This window comes from Solea solea, chromosome 11 (assembly GCF_958295425.1).
Source record: "Solea solea chromosome 11, fSolSol10.1, whole genome shotgun sequence".
NCBI lineage: Eukaryota > Metazoa > Chordata > Actinopteri > Pleuronectiformes > Soleidae > Solea > Solea solea.
Window position 1 is genome coordinate 13,146,568 of NC_081144.1, and position 26,853 is coordinate 13,173,420.

The 26,853-nt window shown below is 37.9% G+C and overlaps 1 protein-coding gene across 2 annotated transcripts in view; it reads left to right on the forward strand.

Moving 5' to 3' along the window:
• Nucleotides 1-24,815, forward strand: part of cpne5a (copine Va) — a 67,513-nt gene extending 42,698 nt beyond the window's left edge. For both annotated transcript variants that reach the window (XM_058643528.1, XM_058643527.1), the window contains 11 exons: nt 2,042-2,083; nt 2,368-2,443; nt 4,359-4,412; nt 4,783-4,844; nt 13,133-13,179; nt 14,122-14,303; nt 15,814-15,941; nt 17,111-17,213; nt 19,640-19,697; nt 19,873-19,946; nt 21,289-24,815. In XM_058643528.1, the coding sequence (XP_058499511.1) occupies nt 2,042-2,083; nt 2,368-2,443; nt 4,359-4,412; nt 4,783-4,844; nt 13,133-13,179; nt 14,122-14,303; nt 15,814-15,941; nt 17,111-17,213; nt 19,640-19,697; nt 19,873-19,946; nt 21,289-21,477 (1,015 nt within the window). In that variant the 3' untranslated portion in view covers nt 21,478-24,815. The remainder of the gene's footprint in view (nt 1-2,041; nt 2,084-2,367; nt 2,444-4,358; nt 4,413-4,782; nt 4,845-13,132; nt 13,180-14,121; nt 14,304-15,813; nt 15,942-17,110; nt 17,214-19,639; nt 19,698-19,872; nt 19,947-21,288) is intronic.
• The last annotated feature ends 2,038 nt before the right edge of the window (nt 24,816-26,853 follow it).

Below are 26,853 nucleotides of genomic sequence, written 5' to 3' on the forward strand. Positions count from 1 at the left end.
GCTGGGTGTCAACTGAGGTTCTTCACTTCGTTCCCGTCTCGGCTCACCTCTGCTCTCCTCAGAAGCTAATTGGGTCAGACAGATGGAGTGGAAGCATAAAAATGCACCAGGATTTTGACGGCGCGAGAAATATGTAGCAATTTATTGTCTCTCAAATTTTCATAGGAACATGTTTTTTTCTTTATATGCTTTACCTACAAGATGTGCAACAGAGCTCCTGCAATTATATATACAGTATATGTGTATATATGTATATATATATATATATGATAAATTAGTTAGTTATTCTATTCATAAAAACTCTTGCCTGAAAGGACACAATCTCCAGACTATGCAATGGCTCCTATTCTAAGCCCCAGCAAATATGAAGCATATATGGATCCACAAAGACATCAAGGACACATGTGTTCACACAGACCTCTGTTCATATCTGGCATTAAGTTGCGTCTGGGGTCATATCAGAGATCATAATCAGAAAGTTCTACATAAATCACTTCACATCTGACATTAGAGTGTGTCTCTACATGTGAGTGAGAGATGTGGATAAGAAGATGCTTAGCAAATCAATGCGTGGTAAAAAAAAAAAAGAAAAGAAGGCTAGAAAGAGAGTAAAATCAATATTGTGGTCAATAGCTGAATTGTGGCAGGATGCCACCAATAAAAAACACTCCAAAGAGGAAGATATATTCAGTATCATTATAAAACTGAGTAGGAGGTCCTTCAATGTGGCCCAGAATGCATTTGTGTTATAACATCTGAAATGATGTGGTCTGAAAATGACTCCTTTGTCAGGTGCAATCTCAGGTGCATTCACACCTGGATTAACAACTAAGACAGATGTTAAAGCCGGTCAAAGAGTTAAAAGATACAAGATATGAGGCCGAGTCTCCTGGAGGATGAAGATCTAGATCTGAGATGAACAAAAGACACTCCACTCCACATTTATTTTCCTCACGTTGCGCTACATGTGAATCTAAAGCAGGAATAATCATGTTTTCTTCCTCTCCTCGCTCACATCTCTCTGCCTCATGTGTGTCAATCAAATCTATTGTAATGATTAAATTTTATCAGTGATTAGCAAGTGAAATCTTCTCGGTTTCCACTCCAGCACGCTGTGGGTAGAGGAACTAAGATGAAATTGATCCTGGAACTAATTTATCTCCTCCAGTTGATTTGATCATTTGGTGATGCTGCTTATAACCTTGATTATTAGTTGCAAGAATATTACATCACAGAATATGATGTTGAAATTTCAGTTAATTGTCAAAAGAGGATTTGATCACTTCCTCGCTCTGAGACTGTGAAACATGAATTGACTGTGTGTGTGTCTGTGTTGTTTTAGTATTTTGAAAAAGAAAAGAGGTTTAGTTCACAGAACATATCTTGCCTCATGTCTGACACATGTGTGATGTGGGGGAAATATGCAGACAGAATGAGTTCAGGTTATGACAACAGGGCAGCAGCTCCATCATCGTGTGTCCTCCAGGATGTATTGACACATGATTGACAGTAGCTGGTGTGAAGACACTGATCTTGACATCACATTGAGTAAAAAGTCCTCCTTAGTAAATCCTCTCAGGCTTACTCTTTTGGTTTATCCCCCTCCAACTTTTACAGGAAAGCGTGCTTCTTCCCATGAGTTTATGATAAACTGCTCCACTTAGATTTTTGACAACTGATCACCTTTCTCCACATACATAAACATGAATTTGGCTATTTATCAAAATCTTTGATGCCACTTTACTCACTCACTCACTCTAAATAGGCCTCTATTTTTTTTTTAGAATAAGATTAATCTCAGTGTGCAACAGTTTAGCTTCACAGATTTACTAAACTGTCACCGTTATTATATCTTCAGTAAGACGAATCCCTCAGAACACAGAGCAGAAACTAACTTGGAATGATTTAATTCAATCTTCACTAACAACTAATGAGTTTCAGCAGCTTGTTTTGGGCTGCGTGCTTTCAATATTTCCTGTGACGTTTCCCCTCGAGGCTCACGTGTGTCACATAAACCAAGACTTTTTGCTTTGTTTCCCAGGACAATCAAAGTGGAAGTGTATGACTGGGACAGGGATGGAAGGTAAATGATGCACAAACTGACAAACATACTTAACTTCAAACTAATTGAATACTAATCTCATAAGTCTCGCCTTTAACACCACTTCTCCTGAGATACTCAATAGAAACCACAATCACAATGATTTGAATTAAACTCATTTTCATTTTTCTATTAACGCAGATAATAGGACTTCTGCTCTTCAGTTATTATTATTTAATTTGTGTAGCCACTTGATCGTTCACATCTCAGCATTGTCTGCAAATGCAAAGCACAGGCTGTGTTATATTCCCCTTTCTTTCTTCCAGCCATGATTTCATTGGTGAATTCACCACCAGCTACAAGGACTTGTGTCGGGGTCAGAATCAGTTAAACGTCTATGAGGTAAGTGAACACAATATTTAGTCAGTTCTTTTTCTTTCCATTTGAGAGGAGAAACGTCATGTGACTGCCAATGACTCTACATCTCTGTGCTGACTTTTAATTAATGAACTGTGGATATTGCAAGTTATCTTATAAGGGCAAAAGACTCTGTAAGAACTACTTCAATTTAAGAGCAAATCAGTTTCCTCTTTGTCTCAACAAGGCCTTGTTATCCAGAGTTTAATAACAGAAGCTCTCCAGGTCTTGGTTTTTTTTCAGCTACATTGTGGCAATTTGAGATTACCAGTGAGCTGATCCCATCTCCCCTTGTCCAACCGCACATTAAAGTAGGATTTCCTCTCGGGTTCCCCCCGGTTGGTAAATGGTATTTTTTGTTACTACTGTCAGTGAACTCTGCCGCAGAATGCAACAACCATGTCTTTAGATCAGGTACAATAACATATGTTTTAGCATTTTACACAAATATGATTACAGTATTTTATTTTTCAAGATATTAGAAACAAAAACTAATGTCAAAAATGTTAGTGCCTTGGTTTGCATAGCTTGTGTTTTCAACCAAGCCTATATAACCTATGACTAAGTGTATGTATATTGTTTGAGGTTTTTGTTCAGCAAACTCAAAGGCTCCAGATATAGATGATAAACAAGGGGTTCCATGTATGCCATAAAATGTTATAGTTCTTTTTTTGGCATGGAACCAGAACTTACATAGTGCCAGTGCAGATGATGCAGACCTGCACAGGCTTTGACAGAGGTGACATTCACCTTGTTTTTTGCTGGGACAGTTCCTTTTAGGGTCAGATTAGGTATTACTTTTGTTTTTTATCAGTCCCTGCACATTAAAACACTTGTCATGTCACATTAGCCACTGAATTAGTCATGGCAACGGCTTAACGAAGGAACAGCGAATGGAGTGAGTAGATGAAAAAACGGTGAAGACATGGAGAAACAGTAAGGACAGAGCAAAAGTGGCGTGCAGACATGGTAGAGGGAGGTGTATCCATTTCCCTTCATCAGCCTTGTCTGTATTTTAATCAGAACAATGAACCACAGCAGTTTCTTTGTCCTTGAAAGTGTCTCAGAATGTGGCCAACAACTCCACAAAGCCACCTTTTCTCAGCTGACAAAGACTTTGAATAGGTCACAGGCTGAAGAGTTCCTTTGCTCTGTGAGTCAACATGACAGCAGTCTTATATCTAATTGGAGAATAGTTTCATTTAGGGTGATGTCTATGTAAGGTTAATGTTAACCTGGTACAGTGACTGAGTGAGCAATGCAGCATTGGGAGGTAGTGTATCTTTGTGTTGGAGGGGCGGAGCTGTAACCACAGAGGCAGAATGGAGGAGCAGAGCCTACAGATAAGAGGGACAGTGTGGTGTGTTTTTCATCTCATAGCACACTTTGCTGCAGGCTTGTGCTTTATGTTTTTGTTGAGGCATGTGACCCTGACTGCATACTGTCACGTGATTAAGGGTCTATAACCACCAGCCCCTATATTGGTATGTTTTGTGTATCTGTGCACGATGAATGTGATTGCACAATTGGGAACATTTTCACACATATTCCAGTGTGGATGTTTATTACAAATAAACACTTTGGGGAGAGATGAGGGACATGTGTTCCACTATTCTTAAGCATAGTGTGTGTGTACAATGTAAAGCCTACTATTCTGTAGGTGCTCATAAAAATTCCCGAGAATAATCTGAGTGTTGCTGCCGGGTGTGATCAATGCTTTCTCATTCTCACCCACTGCAGTTATTGGATTCAGTCCATATGCTCCATTACCCTCATAGACATGGAATATAGGAGGACAAAGATGTTTTTATTATTTTGCCCAGGGCTGGATAAAAAGAATTGTGCTGAAAGTTTGCATTATACATCTTACACTTTTTTCTTTATTCCGCCTTCATACCAGGTGATGAATCCCAAGAAGAAAATAAAGAAAAAGAGATACGTCAACTCTGGGACGGTAAGTGCAGATTTCTTGGTTACACTCACACACTGACCTTCCTTGCTTTGGAATTCATCAGGAAGTCTCCCCTAAGTGGTTTGCGTGAGGCATTTTAGCTCTGTTAAATGTTTTTGTCCCCTTTGCAGTCTCAGAGCTTTTGAGCTCTATGTGAAAACCAAATCCACAGCTTTCTCACCGTCTAAGTGTTTTGCTGGTCTTGCTGTGTGTGCGCGACTCTGTGTTTAAAATATGTGGCTAGTTATCCGTCATACTGTCATCCATCAGTGCACAGTCACACCAGCCATGAAAACGCATTCTGTGTGGATTAGTCATTTTGTGGGTTGTTAGCTCAGAGCATGACACAATCTGTTTGTATTGTTTTCCTCAGGTTTCCCTGTTGTCATTCAACGTGGAGTCAGAGCACACCTTCCTGGATTACATCAAAGGAGGGTGAGTATAGTGATTGCTGGATACTGTTTGTGTGTGTGTGTGTGTGTGTGTACGTACATGGTATACAAATGTGTGGTAGGTTCCTTGGAGCGGTGACTTGGAAAGTCTGACAGCATCCAATTAATTTTCTTAAAAGTAGTTTTTCTTCTTGTTACTTGAGCTTGACTGTGCAGAATAAAGTATGTGCAAAGTGTTTCTTACTTTAAATCCAAGCTTAACATTACAAGTAGATTTGAAATCAAACTGATCCAATAATCAACTGATATATTTCATGCTCAACCTAATCCAGTATTTGAAGTGCTCCACTGCACACACACTGAGAAACCATTTTAAACGAGTATTTGAAGGAAGAGAGGATATATTTATGTCTTTGCTTTTGGGACAAAACAAACCAGGCATGTGTTTACACAGAATGTATCTGGAGAGAATCTCTAATGGTAGCTTTGGTTCAGTGGTAAAGAGGGATCAACAACTGAAAGTTTGGGGTTTGATCCCTGCTTTCTCTTGTAGTCTACAAGAGAAATATTGCCCAGGGACCCCAAATTGCCACTGGTGTACATAATTGTACGGCTACTGCAGGTCCAAAGCCTAATGGAGAGGTGGTATCAAGGTGGGAATCCCACCTTGATACTACCTCAGAACAACTCAGAAACAGAGTTTTTGTTTTGTTTTTTTAAATAAAGGTTTTGCAATGTCACTAGAAATAATAAAACCCTGGTGAGTGCCACATACCAAAACATAAAGAAGCATTCATCCTTGTCTGACAAAACACAGCAGGAAATTGTGTTTAATGTTACAACAAAAGGAACAAGGCCACTTTTGTTGAGGAGGTGGTGATAAAGAGAATTCAGCATATACTGCACATTTTTGATTCATGTTTTGATACTCTGTGGTGACAGTGGTCTGGTCATTTCTTCAAGGAAATAATACATAAAGGGGAAAATCGTAAGTATATAATGTCTTCTATAGCTACATTCCCATTATTGAGCTTAGGTTTCGTTCAGAAGTAGATTCATATAGTGTTAAATAGTGAAAATGATTTCCATACATTACATACATACTTTGTGTAAAAGTTTCAGTGTTCACACATGCAGTATTGGGAGTTAATAAGTTTGGTGAAGCTTGCTGCAGCAACACAGAACATTAGCGAGTGTTACGGGCTTTGCACACATTGTCGCTGTGACTAATGCATGTAAATAAGGCACGGCCAAATTTAATACAGTGGATTTAAATGCATTACCGTGGCTCCTCTGATTCATCGCTTTCCATTTCTCCTGCTTCCCACTGCAGCGTAAGCACACGTCCATACTTTCCCTGTGTTATTGACTGCAGTCCCTGGTAGTGGAATTTTACACATGCAAGATAAGTGTGGTCCCCGTGTAGAAAATCCTGGCCAAAGCCAAAACTTCAGTGTGAATGAATATGGATGACTATGATAAAATATGGAGAAGATCTGCGAGCTTAATTAAGGGTGGACAACCTGTCACATATGGAAATGTTTCTCAGTGGAATAGTGGTTGCCCTGGTTTTAGGTTTCTGCTGCTTTGCTACTGATGTCTGAGTGTCCCAGATCTGTCCTGCTGCTCTGTTCTCAGCTCAAACAAATGGACACACGTACTGTAACCATGCATTGTACACTTAGAGTAACAGCATTTTCAACCTTACCTTTTGAGACTTTGAAGGAAAATGTACAGTGCAATAATACACCACAGGTCAGAATTTTCATTGGTTTTTGATGCATGCAAATGTCTGAAGTGAGAGATTACACACTCACTGATTTTGGGTTTAATAAATGTTGTGAAATCGAATGAAACCTTATAATTAGATTAATACCTTGTCTGCAAAGACCACATCATCCCATTTTATCAAATTATCAAATTATCAGGAATATCACAACAGAAAAATAGGATTTTAACCATGATGTGATAAAACCATGATTTTTATGCATGGATCTATTTTACGGATGACATGAATATAAACATTCATTTAAAATTGTCTCTGAAATAGAAGGCGAAGGACAACACCATTAATCTGTTAATTTAAATATGTCAGTGCCAATTAGCCTGACAAACTGTCGGTACAACAGAGTCAAGAGGAGAACAATATACTAAGTTCAGTATATCCAGCCACTAGCAGAACACACTTCATAGAAATGGACCTGATTCTATTATCAACATTTCCTGTGCACCTGCTGCACATTTCCACTTTATAATAATTATAAATTAGTATAATTATCGCATTTATTGCGATAACTACTGCTGGAGTTGAACAGAAGGAACAAGTTCTGTTTAGTAGTCAATTAGTAAATACTGTGCAATCATACAAGGTTCCCCTGAGACTGACTCCTCACTGAGGACATACTGGACTCGACACAAGAAGGTGAACACAGTGACATGAGTGGTATTTTATTCTCTATTTCTGAATGAGGTGTTAACAATAATCAGATTCAAATACAGAAAATAGTAAAATGAAGCCCCGCGTTAGTTCATGCAGGACATTGTCGTCAGGCCCGGCTGTAATCGGCTCACTGCCAGTTGACCTAAGTGCAATCTTTTTTTTTTTTAGAAATATTTTCATCTTTGTGTTTTCTCTCATAATTGTCTCTGGAGGCTCAGAGCTTACCATTAGTGCTGTCAACAGTCATTTGCAAATGATAAAGCAATGTATATTTTCTCCATACAGAACATTAAATGCAACATTTGGCTTATTACGCTAAATCACTGATGACCCCCAAGGCACATCTTTTTAAATTTGTCATGGATCCATAAATTAACTTATATGATTATTAACCATTATATCATGAAAGAAGCAGCAAAAAAGGCAAGATGGCTGCAAACAGATTGAAGTATGACTGAAAAAACTAAAGCAACCATGAAAAGCTTCAGAAGTGAATTCTACGTCTCAGAAAACCTGGTTGTTTAGCAGTTTGACAGGAAAAACATTTAATTTCCCCACGGACACCTGATCTACCAGTGTATACAAACAAACACTCCCTCAGTCTGATCTGATAGTATTGCTTGACAGAGTCATTTTAAGATGAAGGACAGATAATGTTACATTATCTCTGTTCATAAAGGACTAAACGGAGACAGAATAACAACAACAATCACCAACATCACACATTGCAGCTTTAACATATAAAAACACTCAGAGGTTGTTTTATATTGACAAAACAACTGTATTTGTTTCTATGCATCATTTAAAAATGCTGTGTAACACCCACTATGTACATGTTTGTTTGATGAGATTTAACCCTTTGTGCTCAAATTGCCGTGGGAATAATACCCCCAAGATGTCCATATAAGGACTTGTGTGTGTGTTTATAGGTTACATCTTCAGGCTTTAAAAATGCATTTTTTGTCTTATGTGTTGTTGAGTCAAAGTTAGGGATAATTGTGTAGAAGTCCCAAAATAGACCTTTTTTAACTGTGTATTAACGTATTTCCAAAATTCATAAATTATTTTGAATAATTTTTGCTAAGGTGTATTTGTATAGTTGATGAAAATGAAAATCATCATTTTGATTGCCTAAAGATTGTGCTGAAAAAAGGATAGAAGACACTATAATATATATACATATATTCTTACAGCCATATGTTTTAACATAGTAATTGTAAAAAAGCAGCCTAAATTCTCTGTTTTAAGGGTTAATATTATAAAGTTTGTTTTCTTATAGTGAAAAATTATAAATATCCATGCTGTGTTAGCAATCTCATGTCATTAATGCCATTATTGTAGGGGGTGGGGCTTCTGAAGAAGCACTGCAGATAGGGATGCATTTGTTTTTTTGCTATTGAATTCAAATATCAACAATCTGCTTACTCTACCTTTTGTGGTAAAAATTGATTTGAGCATGTTTTCCCATTAGCAGAAGCTCTTTGGTTAAACAACTGTCTGTTTGTTTTATAAATTAGATTTGCTTTCAACTCCACTTTTATTTAAATTTTATGCATTCACGTCCACACACGGTAATTATTGAGTTCTAGCCCAAAGCACAGTCACTGCTGCGCATCAAAAAGTTTCTAGGAGTTTGAAAATGTAATCCAACTACAAACAACTGCGCCTGAAACTCTGAAATTCAATGTGACAAAATGACAAATACGAACACCAGACTTAGATTTCTCCTTTCATGTGTTTGTTTTCTTAAAAAAAATAAAGAAAACTATTATAGAACAGACTGGTTTCAAGGCATTATCATTATTATTATTATTATTATTATTGCTGTTGTTGACTTTATGATCAATAATAATAATAATTTTAGTTAGTATTCACTTGGGGCAGAGATTAAATCAAATAGAGGTAATTGAATTCCAAAAGCCTACTGTTCTGAGTCAGAGAGGCTAATGAAAGATTTATATTCTGTTCATTACATGTTGAAACGGTTCTTTTTAAATTAAATCTGAAGCAAGGTCAGCTGTGTAGTCTCTTGGAGCCTCTATCATGTGGAGAGCTTATTAAGATTTAATAGTTTCATCCCAGAAACATTGTGCTGTCCTGAAATGATCAAGTGTATGATCATTTTTGGAGGACGCACAGTAGTTATTAGCTCTGTTAAACTATACTGCTGTAAACAAAATGTGTGTCTGTAATTTAATGATGAATGAAATGCACATAACAACAACACTTGTGCTTTTATATCAAGACATTGATCTGGTCTCCCAAAAATCACATTACTTCACAACTAAAGTGCATTCTCAATTACATTTGTATATTCTGAACCAAAATAAGTTATTTATTTACTCTATTGATTCGTGCAACTCATTAACTGATTTATTTTACCAGGGAGTCACATTGAGATTAAAATATCTCTTTTTCAAGAGTGACCTGGCCAAGGTAGCAGCCGTACAAAATCAGCAAAACGACATTAACACACATTAAGATCAAAGATCAGTACAACATATTGTAACATAAAACACACAACTCACAGCACGTCTTTAAAAAATTTACATTTTCAGTGATCTTTCATGAAAAACACCCTCAGGCGTGGTCTCAATACGTGTATGTAAGCTATCTGCTCTCCTCTGTTCCAAGTCTTTATGCTAAGCTAAGTGCTAATGTAAGCTATGTGCTCTTCTCTGTTTCAAGTATTTATGCTAAGCAAAGTGGTAATGTAAACTATCTGCTTTCTTCTGTTTTAAGTCTTTATGCTAAGCTTAGTGCTAATGTAAGCTATGTGCTCTTCTCTGTTTAAGTATTTATGCTAAGCAAAGTGGTAATGTAAGCTATCTGCTTTCTTATGTTTCAAGTCTTTATGCTAAGCTTAGTGCTAATGTAAGCTATCTGCTCTCCTCTGTTTCAAGTCTTTATGCTTTTACATTACGTTACATGTCATTTAGCAGACACTTTTATCCAAAGCGACTTACAATAAGTGCATTTAAACATTTGGGTACAAATAAGAGCTAGAAGTAAGTAAGAGCTTCAAGTAAGCCAAACTATGAAGTGCTAGTCATAAGTGCGATGATGCTAAGCTTAGTGCTAATGTAAGCTATCTGCTCCCCTCTGTTTCAAGTCTTTATGCTAAGCTAAATGTTAACGTAAGCTATTCCATTGTTGTCTTATGTGGTGGTTGATTTAAAGCACGTTGTGTAGTTGTACAGCTTTCAATGCAATTCAATTTCCCATTCAAAGACATAGTGGTTGTGTACCCGGAGGGAGAAAAAAAGTCAACATGATACTGTTACATTTGTGTCTAATTTAAGCTACTGCTGTAATTTAAGGTGACAGGCAGACTAGCGAAGGAACTGTCATTTTAGCGGAGGAAAGCTGAGCAAGGTTGTAGGAGATATCAGGGACACAGTTAAGCCTACAGAGAATTAATGGCCTCCTCTGAAGGATTTTCACTGAATCAGGATGTAAGAGGCCACTCAAAGGTTGGCATCAGATTTACGAAGTTATGATCAAATGCAGGAAATGGGGATGGTACATTTGACAACAGAGCGATGTATCACTCAAAGAAGAATCTTAGAAATGAGAGATGGCTAAAAAACGACCTGCTTTCAAGGACTATGGATTGCAGGATTGCAGGGATAAAAATGGTATCTACACACGGCAGGTTCTCTGTGAGATGGTCAACAAAACCAACAACACTGTAGTATCAGTGAACATCCAACCATATTGATTGTTTGGTCTGAAAATAAACCAAAGCAAGTCGTGAAATTCAAGAAAGGCATTACATACAGTATGTATGTTGAGAGCTGTAACCCCTTCACCTGCACTAAGCCACAGACAGACAGCAGCAAATACTGCTCCCAGAGTGCAGAGTGTTTTCGTGGTCTGTTGACTTGTTTGTGTCAAAGTGATTTTCTTTGACACAAAGTGGCATCACTTGGGTATGCCCTAATTTCTGGACCTGTTTGTCAAGCTCTCATAAAAAGTTAAACCCTGGACAACTCTGCCAATCCTGGGATTTGCTCAGTTTGCAACTGACAGCTGCTTAAATTTTGGGCCAGTGTTTGATAAATAGAAATGGGTTTTTTAGTACAGGAAAAGCTCCCACCTCCATTTAATTAGAGGGTAAATAAGATTTTGAAACGAAGTTTGATCTCCTACATAAATCACCCTGACTTCCACTTGAATTTGAATAAATAGATCAATCTAGTGTGAATGTCATTTTATTAAAATATGTTAAGACTGAAATATATTATGTTTTATTAAATTGACTTCACCTGAAAATCTGATTAGATGTAATAATTCTCATGTTTAATCTACCTATGAGCTAACCTTATAAATCTATCTACACGGGTGCTTTTATCAAAGTTTATAAGGTTGTTCCTTGTGAAGACTTTGTCTCTTTTTGAACTGTGATCGGTCATGTCATGAGTAATTAATGACCTGTTTAGTTCTTGAAAGCAGCAACTGAAGATTATCTATTGTCAAGTTATCAATTGATATGATTTTTGTTTAGTTTATAAAATATGAGGAACATTTGAATATAAATCATAGAGAACCAATGTATGAAACAGAGAGAATTTGGTTGTTCAATGATTTTAATAATCAGTCTTTTAAATAATCATTGATCTTTCAATATTAATCTGTTTAAACATGGTTTCATTAATCTTATTTAAACTATTTAGGTACTTTTATTGTTGTAATTTGATAATTGTTTATTTTGAAATAATGTTTTCTCTTTATATGCTGAATGTAGCTCTTGATCATGCTGTGTATTTGGTCCTTTAAACTTCCAGACTAAAATGTGTCATATTGTGGGTAGTTAAGGTGACTGCAGATAACCAGCTACTGTCCACACATGGATTTCATCCTCAGACAGCAGCTAATTGGCAGTTTGACTGACAGTTCCCTCATGGATATATCTACAGTCCTGCATCCAGCTTTCACTCAAAATCACCACCATGCTTCTTTCTTTTTTTTTTTAACCAAACATTCAAAACTGACCACAGAAATCAGCAGAGACTTTCAAATCGAGGCAGCAGTCCATTGTTACAATTCCCCTTTGTCAGCTGAGCAGTCCAGCTCAATGCTGATTAATGAGCTGGGGTCAGACTCTCCTCAGGAGGAAGCCGCCATTATCTCTGATACTGTGGTTTTGATCATTTCAGAATGGAGGCAAAGTCGAACAAGGCAATCAGGGCTAATGCCAACGAAAGAGCAAACACTTTGATCTGAGCTCACCTTCCCTTATTTGTCTTTCTAGAGAAACGAGTGAATGCAGCGGAGGTTTTGGCTATCAGTGTAATTTCAGGCCACTTTTTACTAAAAAAAAAAACATGTAGTGAATAGAACACCTATTTTTGTCCTTTGATTACACAAAAGCAACAATGTAACATGAAGAAAAATTGGTGATTATAATGATGAAAGGGGTGATCAGGCTCGATATGGCCGTAATCTGTTTAATATGTTTAATTTGATGCGCGGTGTACAAGATTCTGTAATGGTTCACATATAAACAAGACAAATGACTCTGCCTTCATCAGCGTGCCAGTGATTCTGAGTTTATGTTTGTGGTTTTGTGTGTTATTCAAAGACCAAAATACTGGTTTGGATGCAGTTTGACCAAAGTAAATAAATGTAATAAATGTATCACTGTTTCCTCTGTTTCATAAACTCAATGACAGAACTCCAATTAACTACAGTAAAGAAACATCTTTTAGACATTGTTCGTGTAGAAAGTAGGTCTGTTATCAACACTGTCTTGGGTTTAGTTTTGTCACACCTTGTCTCAGATTGATTCAGAGGCAAAGCCCAGAACACAGTCTCATTAAACTGCAGCCCTGAGATTTCCTGCCTCTCTTTTTGTTAACAGTAACCTTTCCCCTATCAATCTGTTTCAGGACTCAGATTCACTTCACAGTGGCCATTGATTTTACTGCATCAAATGGTGAGTGTTTTGCCTGTGATCAGCCTGCACTGCCTGCATTTGTCATTTGAGTATTGACTATGGGATGACAGAATGATGTTCCTCTGCTTGTAAATTTAAGAGGGTGAGATACAGCAAAGATGATGATAAACACAATTTTCAAATTGCAAAATTCTAACCTGATACTTTATATTGCAGAAAATACAAAGCAAATATAAGATGCGTATTTTAGGGCACTGTGCAAATCAGTCATACAATGGCATTGTACGTCTGCTCAAAATGAAAGGGAACATTCACATCTATATTGTTCTTTTCCAATCTTGACCTACAGAGAAAACACTCAGTCCTCATGTAATAACTTTCTGATTTATAAAGACAGTTCACAGTAACATAACTGCTAAAGCTGGATCTGTCCTGAAAAACAATATATGAATCAGAATTGCACATTTGAGAATTCAAAAGTCAGTGTTACTTATATATTTATTTATGTGGTGCTGGTCTCAATTAGTGGACATTTGTATGTGGTATAGGAACCTTTATTTGTCTAGAGTTTCACTCAGAAAACTGTTTTTGACTTGGACTAATTGTTGAGGCTAAGCCAAGACTTCAAGGCACGGAGGTGTCGCACAGGTGTTTGCCAAACTATGCCGAGTTTATGGACACTAAGAGGCTTTGTGAATGACAATAAATTGACTAAATGTAGCCATTTGGGAATTACGGTGCGACACCTCAGTGACTTAAAGCACCAGCTTAGCCAGTACAGTCAGTGTAGCTTCAAAGTAATAAACATGTCCTTCCCTTCTCGATCGCTAACAACACTTTTCCAACAGAGTATAAGTCAGACACTGCACACCAAACCTCACCTGTGATTTAAAAAAAAAAAAAATCCACTTTATTCATGGTTCACTCATGCGTCTCTCACCGCAGCTGTCAGTTCACTCTCACTCTGACTTGTCTTGAAAGGAAATCCGTCCCAGTCCACTTCACTCCACTACATGAACCCATACCAGATGAATGCCTATGCCATGGCCCTGAAGGCCGTAGGAGAGATCATCCAGGACTATGACAGTGATAAGATGTTCCCTGCACTGGGTTTCGGTGCTAAGCTGCCTCCTGATGGCAGGGTCTCCCACGAGTTCCCTCTGGTGAGGTTCATTTCTGACGTTGTGGTATAAAGTATGTGTCAGGATTCTTGATCTGAATGAAAGTGAAAATTATTGTATGTGGGAAAATATTCCAGTGGAGCTCATTAGTGTGAGCTCTCATTTGTGTGTTTATGCTCTCTCCAGCTTGTACGCATTCGATGTGCCATGTTTTCATGTGCAATATGGATGTGTGTATTTTGCATTGAATGCTGCTACACCTCTCTGACATGCATAATTCAGACTGAATTCCTTTTAACTTTTATAGTGCAAATGAGGTTGTGTAAGGTTGAAGGATTCTTAAATCAATTTGGCTTCTCTCAGCCAGCTAATGTGGCTTTGGCTGTGGCTTAGTGCAGGCTAACAAAGAGTCTGTCTACATCGTAATGCCCGCATCACTCCATATTTCCAGTAGAATTTGCCAACTGAGATTCATCTCACCATATCATTGAAGCTTCATTTTTGTATGCTTTAATCTTGTAAGTGGTATAAATGCAACGTCACAGTCCTGTGTTAAAGGTCCACTGTGTTACATTCAGGAGGGTTTATGGGCAGACATTGAATATAGTACTCATACGAATGTATGTTCAATCAGTTCAAAGTGAAAATATAAGGTTTAGAGTAAGGTTTTTGTGTGTACTTTAGGCAAGAGTACATCGGATTAACTGATTTTTAAGAACAGTAGTGATTTAAGTCACTTTGAACATGGCTATGGTTGTTGGTGGTGCCAGATGGGCTGTACTGAGTATTTCAAAAAAGGCTGATCTCCAGGTGTTATGCTCAACCATCTCTGGGGTTTACAGAGAATGGTCTAAGTGAGCAGCAGTTCTCTGAACAAAATGCATTGTTGATGTCATTGGTTAGCAACCAAGGTATGCAGAAGATCATCTCAGAAGAACACTTCATCAGCAGAGAACCACAATTTATTTAGTGTCCTGTGTACCTAATAAAGTGGCAATTAAGTGTAAATACAAGAACTAGATGTTATATGTTATGTGTGCACTGTGTAAGTGCAGTGTCTCAACAATCATGCTGTCTACACGAGGATGTTCGTATATGACAATATCATAATATATTATAATTATATCAAATGATAAGCATTATCGTTACACTCTGCCCTGCCACTTCCCTACATTATTGTTATGTTTGCTGTCTCAGAATTGTGCAGGAATCTGGAGCTTTATAGCCCTTGAAGCAGCCGCAGCTACATCGTGCATCGTGATACTATTACTTTTCTAAATGTTCTGAGGCCAAGGTTCACTCGAAATCTCTAGAGTGGATCTGCACAGCTATCAGACTGTCAAGAGCACCTTATAAACTTAACAGGTGATTGATTGTATGACTTCATGTTCATTGTCAGGCCCCAATTTCAATTATTTCAAAGGTTAGTCCCGAACGCAATGTTTTTCAACTGAAATATTGTTTTATCACATCAAATATATCGTTATGCCAAGCCCATTGTATTCCATACTGAATGTCTTTTGCTGTGTTTCATTCATGTTGTTTTCCCCAGAACGGCAACATAGAGAACCCGTACTGTAACGGCATGGAAGGGATTCTGGAAGCGTACCATCAAAGCCTTAAGACGGTTCAGCTGTATGGACCCACCAACTTTGCACCTGTTGTGAATCATGTGGCAAGGTAAACACTGTCAGATGTATTCAGACACCGAGTGAAGGGTTCTCTATGAACTAAGCAGACCCAGGGAAGGGATGGTAGATATTTATTTTTTTTGTCAGAAGAATGTGGCAAAGTGAACTGGTTGTATTGGCATTGTAGAGGTAAGGTTTTTTATGCTTTTCATGAGTTTCCTGAATTTGAGATTATGAGAAATGAGAACTTTGACTTTAAGATGGACCTCGCCTTTAGTGAGTCAAAGTTGTAAGATAGAAACAGATTAAAAAAATAAATAAATAATACAAGCTTTGCAGACCTTTGCAGACTATGCTACTGAGAACAAGTGAAATTGGTCAAAGTGAATTAATTGTTGAAAACAGGCAGATATCTTTAAAGGGTAAATAGTGTTGGTGGACAATGCATATACTGTTAAGTAGATTTACAGTATGATAAATAATGTATGATTCTTTGTTCTGATCTTTGTAGATTGTACCTTACAATATCTATGTTGCGTTCGGCGCTGCAGTTATCAATAACGTGGCCAAATGTGTCCAGCAAGCGTTGTCCACATTATTGCGGAACAGATATTATTTATGTCAAATGACTCTTTAATCTCCTGAAGACCAGTCATTGCTCTTCCCGTTGTCACTGACTCGGGCTCCCGTCTTTGATTTAATGTCATCACTTCACTGTCAAACTGAACGTGCAGTAAGGGCTCACCTCCGACCTGCCCTTGGCTCTCGTGCTGATCCAACATATCCCCCCCCCCACTCGCTCATCAAGTCTGGTCAGTTGAGCTCTGGGCAATCAATAATGTTCTGAAAGAATAAGACTGCAGCACTTGCATAAACAGTTTAATAAATTATTCATAGGGCAGCCAGCGATGGTCGATTGAAACTAGGCCACCCTCTCTGTGGTGTCTCTGATGGGTTTTGTAATAGTGTCTGGATAGACCTCTGCAATGTGAAGCGTCTATATTAAGCTTCTGTGTCACATGCTGGGAGGAGTGGGTGGGGGGGGGGGGCATTGTCTGAACAGAACTTTTTTTTCTAATATTTTTATGCATTTTTTTTTGATAACATGCACTGTGATTGCCACCCCTGGCAGGAGTGATTATTCAAATGAGTCTGAGTTTGATGTAAATCCATGAACACGTAGAATATATCTGACTTTTCTTCGCTTCCATGTTTCAGATATGCTGCAGCGGTTCAAGATGGATCTCAATATTTTGTCCTGCTCATAATCACTGATGGTGTCATATCAGATATGGCTCAGACCAAGGAAGCCATAGTGAACGTAAGTCCATCTCTAAAAGTAGCCAGAAGACATTCACATTTTCTCTCTGGTCCTCTGCACGGCATTGGCATTACAGGTGCTCTTAACTCACTGTGTCACTGCTCTCAGGCTTTCTGTTACTTTGAGGGCTTCATAATCCAGCAGTAGATTTGAGGATTTATAGGATGTTTTCTGCTCCACTTTTCTCACGTCCAGTGCTTTAGTCTCCTGTTTGTCCAATATTTTCCCTTTCTTATTATACCACTTGGGAGGTTGGGGGCTCAGCTGGGATTTAATCTCAGGTCAACAGGTTCACCTAATTAGAGACATGGGTTTTATCCATTGCTCTACATGAGGCACCTGATTGGTCATTTGTGTTAAGGATTACATTTTTTTTTATTTAAAATGTGTCGTTTGATGTGTCTACGGTGGTACGGCTGGCGCTTTGTGAGTCTTTGTCATCTCGGTACACTCTGACCCACAGCAGACTGGGTTTAAAGGGAATTTGCGACTGTTAATCAAACCATTCGAACAGCCACACCTTCCTTTTAAGATCTTGTCTGCTGCTCTGCACCACTCAGGCCGAACCTGCTGTGTCCTCCTGTCACCTCTCACCTCGCAGCCTGGACCTGCTACCTCATTTTCTCTGCCACAGAGCAAAGAACCAAATGACTTGCTTCACCTGGTGCTTAACCTTTGCTCTGCAGAGATGAACCATAAAAATGCTTAATGCTCATCCCTCCACCTCTGCTTTTTCACATGTGCTCTCTGGTGCTCTGATGTATCTTTAGAGATGTCTTTAAAGCAGAACTATGCAGGATTTTTACCCTAATTTAACAGCTTCTGAGTCACTGTGATGATTAAATGGCTTGTTGCAGGGAGATTAGGGGTTCTCTCCACTCCCCCTACCATCTGTTAGCAAGAAACCAGCTTTGCAAGATCAAGGCTGCCGACTCAGAGTCCTCAGCATCAAGAGGTCTTGTGAAGTCTCAAGTCTCACCATAAACACAAAGTGCTTCAGAGATCCACACACACACCCTATAGCCAGCTACCGGTTATAAGACAGTGATAGTGTTATTTTAGACTTTCATTATGGCCAAGCCGGCAAAAAAACTATCCCACTGTCATGGACATGGCTCCACAGCTTGTGTTCGTCAGCTCCATTTAAAACAATTGCACATAGCCAGGAGAGGGGAAGGGAGGGGGAAGCGTCAGTGTTGAGTTTTCATGCCAGTGAGAATAAAACTGTACACAATGGACAGATGGATGTTTACGGTGGTCTCGTAATCGAGCTCTGTCCACAATTGAGATTGTTGTTGTTTATTACAATCCACAAAACAAATGTAATGGTGTCTCTTGAAACTTAATTCACTAACAAAAAGTGTCAAATGAATTTATAATGTGACATTTTTTCCACTTATTTTAACAAGCTGATGGAAATTTGTTTTCAAGAGGTACAGGAATGTGCCATCAGTATGTGTATTATAGGCCTGTGCAGTGAGAGCATTGATGTATGACTTTAGATATTGATAAAGTGTGATCCCCGGAGTGATGGTGCACTACAAAGTAACAAATGGTGTAGCCTGAATAATTCAGCTCTGGATACAGAATCTGATCATGCAATGATAGGTGTGCCCCTTTGCGGTTTTCTGTTGCAGCAAAGGGGCAAAAACAATGTATGGTTTGTTTGTGTGTAGAGAACACAAGGTCCTGAGGAATGAGCTTAGGGAAAGATAAAATGGGACATGGGATGGAGATTGAAAAATGACAGAGAACATGAAGAGGGTGGACCTTGTCTGTCTGTTTACTCCTATCGGTGACAGGCTTCTCCCCTCGGGAGGTTTTTCCAGGAAAGTTGACCTACTTTTACCTCAATAAATGCACTTCTACCACAAGCATCATTCATTCATGCCAGGGCTTTCACATTCTCCACTTCAGGACCACAGTCTAAAGTCATTCAGTGGACTGAGCTTCACACCACAAACTGTGGAGAAGATAAACTTTATTAAAGTTTCATAGGTTTGGGTTTTGGACATGTGGCATTCTTATTTTGACTTTAACAGAACATAACCTTATTTGCTTTTAACGTTGTCAAAGGAGCCTGTAACATGGCAATATTGTATATATTTCATGCATAGCCAGCTAAAACATTGTCTTATATGCTGTTTCTATATGAATTTGAACATGATTGGAAAGCCGTGATGCTGTGTAGCATTTATTTTCTGTCCTGTTATTGCTTTTACGGTTTCTCTGGGGAATTATATCACATTAATACCAACAGAATGCAGAATGAAAAGTGAATTGTTGGAAATAAACATAATTGGAAATGTAAACCCCTCATTGATCTGATAAAAATGATTGTGTCAGGGGAATATGTGTTCTTCCATCTATTTAAATTAAAAGCTGACTATATATATTTTTTTTAAATGTGTTTTTTGTAATAACAGGCAGCCAAACTTCCCATGTCTATCATCATTGTTGGAGTTGGTCAAGCTGAGTTTGATGGTGAGAAAAACAAAAGTTAGTGGTAACTGGCACCGCCACTAGTGTGTCAGCAATTAAATTAAAGTGAAATTGTTATCATTCTAATTATCATTTTGCCTCTGTTAGTTTTGTCATTAAGTATATTAATGTGTGTATATACCAAGGAATATTTTTTTGATATATGTTTTATCTCTAGCCATGGTAGAGCTTGATGGTGATGACATCAGGATCTCCTCAAGAGGGAAGTTGGCAGAAAGAGACATTGTACAGGTGAGATGTTTCACTGTATGCTCATTGAGTAAAGACTCATTTCCTGAAAGCACAATGGTTTCAAAGCATAAATGGAGTATGTTTTCTTCCAAAGCAAAATACATCGTCTTAATATATGATCATTTTGGTCACTCCCCATTGTCTTTCACCTTGTGCCACAGTCTTTACGTGTATAATATGTATAATATCGATTGACATGACATTGACACTCAATCAAAAGAGGATCTCCCATAATGGACATTTTCTTTTTGACAGCTCACTCTTAGCACGCACCAATTGCCAACTTTGAACAAAATGTAAGAAATGAACATATAGACATTCTCCTCTTTAGAGGCTAAAATGTAAATCATGCTCCAAGTTGTGCAATTTAAACTTGCCAATTTATATCAGTTTCCTTGACATATCTATGCCCAGAATAGACTCAGCTATTTGAATGTCATCCTCACTGCTATCTATCACAAATGTGTCTTACACAGTAGCTCATCATTATGCTGATTTTCAAATACTTGATTTATAGTCGAGTATTTAGGGTTGAAAGCTTGTACACCTCAGTAGTTGGCCTCTTCAAAAATGTGAGTATTTTCTTAATTTCTTTACTCTGGATAACAAAGAAATCATTAAAAGTGAATCATTTTGGTTTGTGGACAAAAAAAAGACATTTGAGAACATCATCATTTTCAGGTTTGACGAACACCGATCAACATTTTTTAAGGTTCTCTGATATTTATGGCCCAAGCGATTCATCGATTAATCGAGAAAATAATCGACAGGTTAATTGATTATGAAAATAATCATTAGTTGCAGGTCTAGAATAATGTCTGCTGTGGCTGTTTATATACTAGAGAAAGATACTCAGTCTGTCTGGTGCTGTGATTCCTTTTTTGCTCGATCTCTGTAGATTTACAGTGAGCAATTTGAGTCACATGATGTCCGGAGCTCTATTGTTAGTTTGGGGTCTTCTTCTATAGAACATGATGTTGATTTAGCAAATGATATACCTATTTGAAAGACATCAGAAGATAAAGCACAGCAAGTGGGTGCGTGGTTGTGACTGACAGCTGGTGTTGTCCAACAGTTGTCTGGTTTTAGGTCAAGTCTGTGAATTTCTGGTTTCACAAACAGTCATGACACCAGTTCAAAATGGGAGTTTGTTTTGTCTACCTCCACATTTTGTCCATGGTTATGTACTGTATGTAACACAATATAAATTAATTGATGTTAATATACAAAAAGCCAGGATTATAACTACAGCACAAGGCCTACAAGGCTTACAAAGAATATAACTGATCAGTGGATAACAACTGAAGACAATTGCTGCTATGTGTTTTTTGTGTCACCACAGTTTGTACCATTCAGAGACTACATGGACCGCACAGGTAACCATGTACTGAGCATGGCGAGGCTGGCAAAAGACGTTCTAGCTGAGATCCCTGACCAGCTCATCTCCTACATGAAGAGCAGAGGTATTAAACCCAACCCTGTCCCACCACCTTACTCACCTGTTGACCACTCCCCAACCAACCCTGTCTGAGTCCCACGCTCCACTCTGGGTCGGTGTGGGACACGGTCGGGGTTGATTGGTTGATTGATTGATTGTTTGAGTGATTGATTGATTGATTGATTGGAAACTGCTTCCCTCCCTTGAGGGGGAATTAGGATCATGTTCAAGGGCCTTTCATGAATATTTTTAAGGCTAGATAAAATGAAGATAAGACTCCATTTTGTTTTGGAGCATGAGACTGTTCTAGGGGAACGTGCTGATGATGAGAGAGGGTTGTTTTTCTCTGACAGTTGAGAGGAGCCCGATAAAGACGGAGGTTTTAGTCGTTTGCTGTCAAACCTGTCAAAGTGGTGATGTAATGGATAGTAAACCTGACTGAAGGCATACATATATTAGGATGTGCCAGTGTGTATCATGTTTGTGATACCGTTTGGAGTTGATGTGTGTTAAACTAGGAGATAATGTGTGTATTTATTCATTGCAGAAATAATTTATTCCTTTAAAGAGGTTTAAAAGCGTGGGGGATTAAAGTAATATTTCCCCTGTAGTTTTCCATCTTATATTTTGTGACCAGTGTAATTAAGAAAAATAAACATTTCTACTTTGATAAGGACTGTAATATAAAAGCATGTGATAATAACCTATTCTGCAGTTTAGGAAACATTTTCTCTGATGGGTAATTTTTGATTGCCAGCTGTAATGTAGAAGACCTGCTGTGAGCTGTTTCCATACTAATTTACAAGCGCCATGTCTTGTATGTATTTGTAATATTTATATCAGAATGCACTAATTATTGTCCAAATAAAAAGCACAACGGTTACAATGTTAATAAGCTGAAAAGTGACAGAAAAACGACCACAATGAAAATAATGGAAAGGATCCCACATCATATTTTTCAAAGTAGCTTGAACATTGTCTTCCGACATTATTTTACCCAGATTACAATGGGCAGTATATTTAGACATATTCTATCATACTAATGTATCATAATGCATTCATAAGAGAAATCTGTATGTTTACAGAGAAAGATTAACTATTCAAAGCGCACACACACACCTTCCTTGTTAGTATGCACCCATGCTGCCAAATCTCATTTGTTATCTTGCTGTTTGAGTTTCTTTCCATTATGTTTGTTGCGGTTGCAGTTTATCAACTGGGATATTGGTTTTAAAGGACCCTATAAATAGTCTTTTGAAAGACTGATGTCAGCAAACACCTTCCACTTTTCTGCTTGGTAAATTGATTTGTTTTCCGAGAAAGAAAACCAAACAATCATAAAACCTGCAGAAAAGTATGAGATATTTGGGATTTGGATGTTTTTCTTCATCAAGAAAAATTAAGTGAGTGATTGCACAAAACAAGAAAGGTATGAGTCCATCTTTTCAGTCTGAATTTCTTGCTTCAGCACTGTGTACTTACTTTTTCAAATGACAATGATTCCATAGAACATCATGTTACACAAATGCACATAGGCCTATTGTATTTAAAAAAACAATGTCACAATTTGATTTCACAATTTAACGGCTATATTCACTGCATTTGTTTTTACTCTTTATACAGTTATAGCCATCTGTTGTGTCTATTCTGTTATCTATATATACAATGGCCATTCTTTTCACTAGTATCTGTCATTCTCACGATATCTCAATCCAAATGTGCCTATTATATGGAAACATATCCAAATTCAGTTACCCAGGTGTTGTTCTGCCAGCAGCAGCAGGTCTCATGTTTAAGATGTACACACAGAAAAATGTTGGAGCTAATGAAACTGTTGCAAGATTAGGACTATTACAGCCCCAGTGACTGATATGCACTGTCTCGACCAGTGTTGTGTGCTTTTTATACTTACAGCTCTTCACTAATAATCAAAATGATGGTAATGAACAATGTCGCTGAGCCTTGTTCGATATTCAAAGTCAAGACTTGTTTACAGTTCATCTGGAAAACGTAAACATGAGAAAAATGAGTTCATTTTTTTTGATTTGTTGTGTTATTCAGTTTCCTTGAATGACACCGGAGAACTAACTACAACAGAGATCTGTGTTGTTGTCTGGGAAAGTGAAGCTCTCACATATTTTAGTCATCGTGGTTCTTTATGTACATGTAATTCATGTTGCTTTATGATCTCTGTAAGCCATTTAATGTCCTCTGACTCCCACTGTTTTGGTGATTTTAAAGAGTAGAGTTGGGTGAAGTAGCAAGAACTCAATCCGGAGGCAGTGAATTTCTCTCTCATGGGCCCAGATCCACATTTCTTTTTTTTAATTTCTTGATCTTTTTTAATTTTTCATCAGTGATTACTTTATTCCCTCAGAAGACAAAGCAGCATTTAATCTCCTGCCAAATGAGGCTATTAAGTTCAGTGATACAACACACACAAATACCAGTATACCTCTACAGAAAGCCATTCAAGCCAAAAAGAAACCATGAATATACACTGAATACATTTCTCTTTAAATCTATTTAAATATGTATTATGTTAAATTATAAATATATGATATATATTTATTAACTTTCCTTGGAAGTGATCTCTCTAGAATCTACTTTTCAATGCACGTTTTATTGTTTATTTTATTTATTTGAAATCAAAAATAATGATATGGTTTTCATTACTCAGAACATTGGCAGGCACAATGTCAAGTTAAGTCAGTGCCAGCATGCAGCTCTTATACTAATGTTGCATTATAATCCTCGTTCTAGACACTGTTATCCTCAAAATCTGCTCTGTACCTTTAGCTAATAAATGAATAAATATGGAATGAGCACAGTGATGACACTTATGCAACTGTGAAACATCAAATTATCATGACACATTTTCTGAGTCTAAAAGAAGTCTTTCCAACAATAACAGGACTTATTTTCTCTTGGTGGAAATGGGATTGATTATCCCTTCATTTAGAATTTTCCATGAGGCTGAACTCTAATTATGTACATAAGCCCCATATAAAGACTCTTCAGTGCCAAACGTGTTTAGATGAACTTGGCCTCTATAGACAATGTGCATGTTTGTGCCAAAACGGCAGGAAGTCTCGTAGTCAGCCTTCATTTCACCTGATTAGTGCATCTGCCATGTGCTTTGTTTGTTTCCTTCGATGTTATTGAGAGAAAACAGCCACTTTGAGCATGTTGTATCTCTGGGTTCTTTCCATTCTGTTCCTATGAGACACAAACTGTATTGGTTTTTCTTGCCACTAATCCTGTTTTATCCCAGGTTGTTTACATACCTCTCTTGGTCTCTGACTTGCATGCTGAATAATTTCCAAACCAGGTGTTGGACATGATATTGTCGTCATACTGTGGTTTGTGAAATGCTTTGTAATGGATTGCCTTAACTGAAGATTAATAAAATACTGAAAACTTTGGCAGAATTGGAGATGTTTTTGTTCATCTGTTTGATCTCTGTGAGATAATGACATGCCAGATACGGACACATCATCATTATGAAAATAACTTTTCTTAGCATTCGGCAAAGGATAATGCAAGAGAAACATTGAGCAATCATCATTATATTTAGCAGTTATAGAACAATTTAATAATCATTGGAGTCCTGTTTTTGATTACAACAACAGGAAATGAACACTGACTGCTGTTTGGTGCTGTTTGGCAGCATACAATGGGTTGTTTGCTGCTGAAAACAACACTAGAGAGAGTGAGACATAACTGTGGACTGGGCTGCTAAACAATGAGCAAAAAGTTAATAAAGCTCTGTAAAGAAATTAGTAGACTGTGAAAGGTGTAGGTTCATCCCTATGAGATAACCACTGCCAAATGCTGAACTGCACTAAAAGTGGAAAATAGTGCAACTTTCAATATTTAATGCAAAGACTTTCTGTAAATTGAGTACCCACAAAGGAATATGGAAAAAACATCTGAAACTGCTTTTCCACTAGACAGTTGCGGTCATATTTAGTGACCGCATTGCCAAAAGCAGCCCTTCCGCAGTATTTCAGTTCAGTGACTGTGTCAGACGGAGTCTGTGCTCCGGTCATGCAGGAAGTACTGAACGATTATGTGAACAAATCTATTTAATTGACAGTCTAATGATTCAATACAGCGAAAAATGTTGTTGTTTAGTCAGTAGCCGTGCCATGATGACTCTACTATAGTAATGGAATACGAACCAAACCGTATAGAGTCGAGCCATGATCGTGCCGGGACTGTACAGTAAAAAAGCGCCATAAGTTAATATCTCTTCACCACACAAAACCACACATATTTCAGTGTATTTTAATTAAATTCTTGCTTGGTATAACCTGTATAACCTGCTGCTCACAATGCAAAATAACAGAGGACAGTTTGGTTGGAGATTCTGGTGTGTTTTGTCAGTTGTGGCTGATTTTGCCTCAAGTCTCTTTAGCCTCAGGCAGAGATAAACAAGAGATGACAGAGAAGCTCAAGTCTAACTCCATAACCCCAGATTTCTTTTTTTTTGTTAAATCTTGTGCTGTCGAGCCCTGAACCACTTAGCTGTCCATTTCCCTCTGGAGCCACAGAAGGCTTTACACAACCTTTTTTCCACATATGTGGTCGCATTCCCCAGGACATATAAACAGACTTTGATCATCATCTGAAGTTCTCTTTAAGCCCAGTTTATTTCCCTCGTTTTTTTCATCCATTGTACATTAGAAAAGCTGGTCTTATAAGATTTTCATGGCAGGGTTTTGCAAAGTGCAAAAGGCAAAGTGCAAAAGGAAGTACAGCCGGCAAAAACGTATCATGAAAATGGTTTCACTTACACTTCATTCATTGTCTACAGCTTTATCCTCCACATGAGGGTAGGCGAAAGGAGGGGTAAACCCTGGACAGGTCACCAGTCCATCGTGTGGTCAACACTTAACCTAATGTGCTGTTTTTGGACTGTGGGAGGAAATCGGAGTACTTGGAGCAAACCTGGGGAGAACATGCAATTATTTCACTTAACTTGATAAAAAAAAATGTTATGGCAATGAAACAAGTGTACCTACTTTTGGACTTTTATTCTGCTTTCAGAATAAAAGGTGTAATTCCTAATTAAATCAATAACCACAAGAATATCCACAAGAATTCTTAGACTAAACAAGATGGCTGATTTGTATCTACACAGATTTATCCTAGAGAGACTGTGGTCCTGTCAACTGTGAGTGCTATCCTCTCACAGAATGTGTTCCCTTTTAAAATGTGTTTTTCCCCCTTTAATAAGATGCACTGCTGATGAATCAAGCTGTCCACCTGGGGAGAAGGAGACAGCGCAGCTGGAGCTATAAATTACCAGCTTAAGACACAAACACCTCCCTCGCCCACCCACTTTCTGACTGAACAATAATGATGAGTGGAAGCCAGGAAGAAATCCACAACTAATGACATAGAATTACACTCAAATACTTAGATACTGTATAACATTTCACATATATAATATGCAAAACATTT